The 3,045-nt window shown below is 33.3% G+C and overlaps 1 protein-coding gene across 1 annotated transcript in view; it reads right to left on the reverse strand.

Annotated features, from left to right (window-relative positions):
* Positions 1-3,045, reverse strand: part of LOC105825857 (kelch domain-containing protein 1-like) — a 69,231-nt gene that overhangs the window by 23,835 nt on the left and 42,351 nt on the right. Inside the window, exons 5-6 of the mRNA XM_012663754.1 lie at positions 1,486-1,598; positions 3-43 (exon numbers count right to left, since the gene is read on the reverse strand). Of these exons, the coding sequence (XP_012519208.1) occupies positions 3-43; positions 1,486-1,598 (154 nt within the window). The remainder of the gene's footprint in view (positions 1-2; positions 44-1,485; positions 1,599-3,045) is intronic.

The raw sequence follows: 3,045 nt of genomic DNA on the forward strand, positions 1-3,045 counted from the left end.
TGTTTCCAACAATTTGTCATGACATTGTGAATCCAACCATCACCTGTAATATTATGACAGTTCAGAAATTAAGATTAGGTCTTTGGGATATAATTTTAATTTTTTTCCCAAATTTACCACGCTACATTTAAATGACTATCTTTTCTGTGGGTGAACATTTTATTATAATATTTCAAACATGTAAAAATGTAGAGTGACCATGACAATGAACCTCCACATATCCCAGATTCAGCTATCATGATTTTGCCATATGTGCTCCATTTATCTTTTTGTTATTCTTATTGTTGAAGCTTTTAAAAATCAAGTCCTAGATCTCTTATCATTTTCCCCATACATACTTCAGTATGCATTACTAAAAAATATGGACATTTTCCACATAACCACAATGCCATTATCATAGTCAACAAAACTAAAAATAATTTCTTGGGATCATCTAAGACCCATATGACCAAATCTTCAACCGAATCTATAAGGGGAGGAAACTAACTAAACTAAGAGTTACCACATTTAACTTCCCATAAGTCAATGACCAAAAACAGCAAATAAGGATTAAAAACATGAGATTTATGAAGATATGATATTAAACAACCCCTAGTGAAATGTACAGATGTTAGTTTTTTATTATATTCTGAATCTCTTTTAACTAAAAATCTCACAAAATGAAGAAATATAATAATAATCTGCAAGAATAACTAACATCTCCCTACTGGGAACTGCTGTTTCTCCAACTAGCCTCTGGAGTTTGTTTGTTGGGTGGCCAGGAGACTATCAAATACGTAGCTGATACTCAATACACTTTTGTTGAAAAATAAACAGTTGCTTCCAGATCCTATATACAATTATATAAATGGTTTTAATGGTGTATAAGGTTTCTTAATGAAACCATGTCTAGCCATAGAAAACTTATGAGTTAAAAAAATATAAAACAACTAACATGACAAACTAAGAAGAGGATATTCTTGGTCATTTGTCTATCCTGATACCACAATTTTACTGCTGAAAGAAAAACTGCATTCTAAAACCCATGGCTGTTGGGACCAGCAGTGACAGGAGTTTGAAAAATCTAGCCAAGCACTTCCCTTTATAGTTCTGGAACAAAAAGAGGAGCAAATGGGCTTCCCACCTTATATTTCCAGAGCCTTCTAAGAAAGGCTGCTCTTCTAATCACCATCTTAGCCTACAGTATAAGCATCTGGATCAAAAGTGAGGACACAGAATCACAGAGGAGTAGTGGGAAGGGGCTTTATTTACTCTAGGTTCAACCACCTTTCCTCTTCACTATTCCTAGGAAACAGGAGAACATGGAGAGCCAAGGGTACAAAAGCAAAGAGGGTTTCTTCTCATTCTTAATGCAAACATATAGTTGGGGATAAAGGTAAACCAATAAAACAGGAAAAAAGGAAGATTTACTTCACCATGAGTATGAAATACAATTAGGAAAAAAGACTGAGATAATAATTGTAGGCTAAATTTTAATCAACTTACTCAATGGAATATTATCTGCACTTAGTCCACCAAATAGGAAAAGCTTATCATCAGCTATTGGTGTTAAAGTATGCCATGAGCGATGCTTTGGGCTTTCTCCATTAATAGGAATCCTGTGGCAAGGGGGAAAAAATTAAAATCTAGGTACTGTGTTAGTCAAAATAAAAGGTTTTTAATCATCTTGGATCTCAAAGGAAAAAACTGCCCTCCCTATTTCAAAAGAAAAAGTTGATTTTACTAGTTCCACCTACATGAATGTTTAAAAAACATTCTTAAATTCTTAGATGAATTTAAACAATTTCTTTCCACTTAATGTCCACTCCACCTGGCCACAGAGTAAAACTAAAAGTCATTTCCCAGTTAATTCACAATGCACACTCTGCATCATTCTTGCTGGTTAATCAACATCCTTCCTCAGTTTTTCAACACAATTATTTTCATGTCTATAACTTTTTAGTGTTGCTTCATGGTTAATTTTGTGTTTTTAGCCAATTTCCCCAAGGATGTTATGGATTCCATTATTGTTGTTTTTACTTTGGTCTACTTGTTATACAATTTCCCAAAGCATTATCTTCCCCTGAAAATGCTAGCTATTCTAACTTCACAATAAAAGCTTGCAAGCCATGTCAGATCCAGGATAAACCTCTAAAGATTTTAAACAAATACTATCTTGTTCTTAAAAAAAATAAAAACATAAGACAAAGTTAGAAACAAAAACAAGTTAGAAGCGAAAAAGTTAATTCAGGAGCTGAGAAGATACCATTCTTCAGCAGTCTGGAATGCTCCAGAATAACATGGACCACTTTTGGAAGACATAACTTATTTTTTTGAAAATGTAAATATTTTTATGGTTTCTGTTGATCATAAGAAACACTTTGGTTACAAAACATTCAATCACCTCAATAAATTAATTAATTTATCTATCTATCTATCTATTTATTTATTTATGAGACTCTGTTGCCCAGGCTAGAGTACTGTGGCATCAGCCTAGCTCATAGCAACCTCAAACTCCTGGGCTTAAGCAATCCTCATGTCTCAGCCTCCCAAGTAGCTGGGACAACAGGCATGTGCCACCATGCCCGGCTAATTTTTTCTATTTTTAGTTGTCCAGCTACTTTCTTTCTATGTTTTCTATGTTTAGTAGAGACGGGGTCTCGCTCTTGCTCAGGCTGGTCTCGAACTCCTGACCTTGAGTGATCCACCCCCCTATAAATAAAAATATTAACATTTTAAAAAATTAACATTATATGATGCTTTAAATTATCTTAGTCTTCATAGTTATCAGGCAAGCTTATTCATTTAGCTAAAAGAGTAATATTTTCAAATATGCAAATATGAGTGAAAACACAGATAATTTCTAACAGATATAATTAAAATGATAATTAAATTATTTAGGTAACATAAAGCTCATTTGAAAGGTAGCCTTCCTGAGGGTTTATGGCTTCAATGGCAAACATTACAAATTCAGTACTATATTTCAATACTTTAAAAATTCTTAACTATTTTACTATTTGTCAACTTCTAGACTTACCTAGGTCTTGTTTTAGGTAAATGTGTAAG

The sequence above is a fragment of the Propithecus coquereli genome, unplaced genomic scaffold (assembly GCF_000956105.1).
Source record: "Propithecus coquereli isolate 6110/MARCELLA unplaced genomic scaffold, Pcoq_1.0 Scaffold83, whole genome shotgun sequence".
In the NCBI taxonomy this organism is placed as follows: Eukaryota; Metazoa; Chordata; class Mammalia; order Primates; family Indriidae; genus Propithecus; species Propithecus coquereli.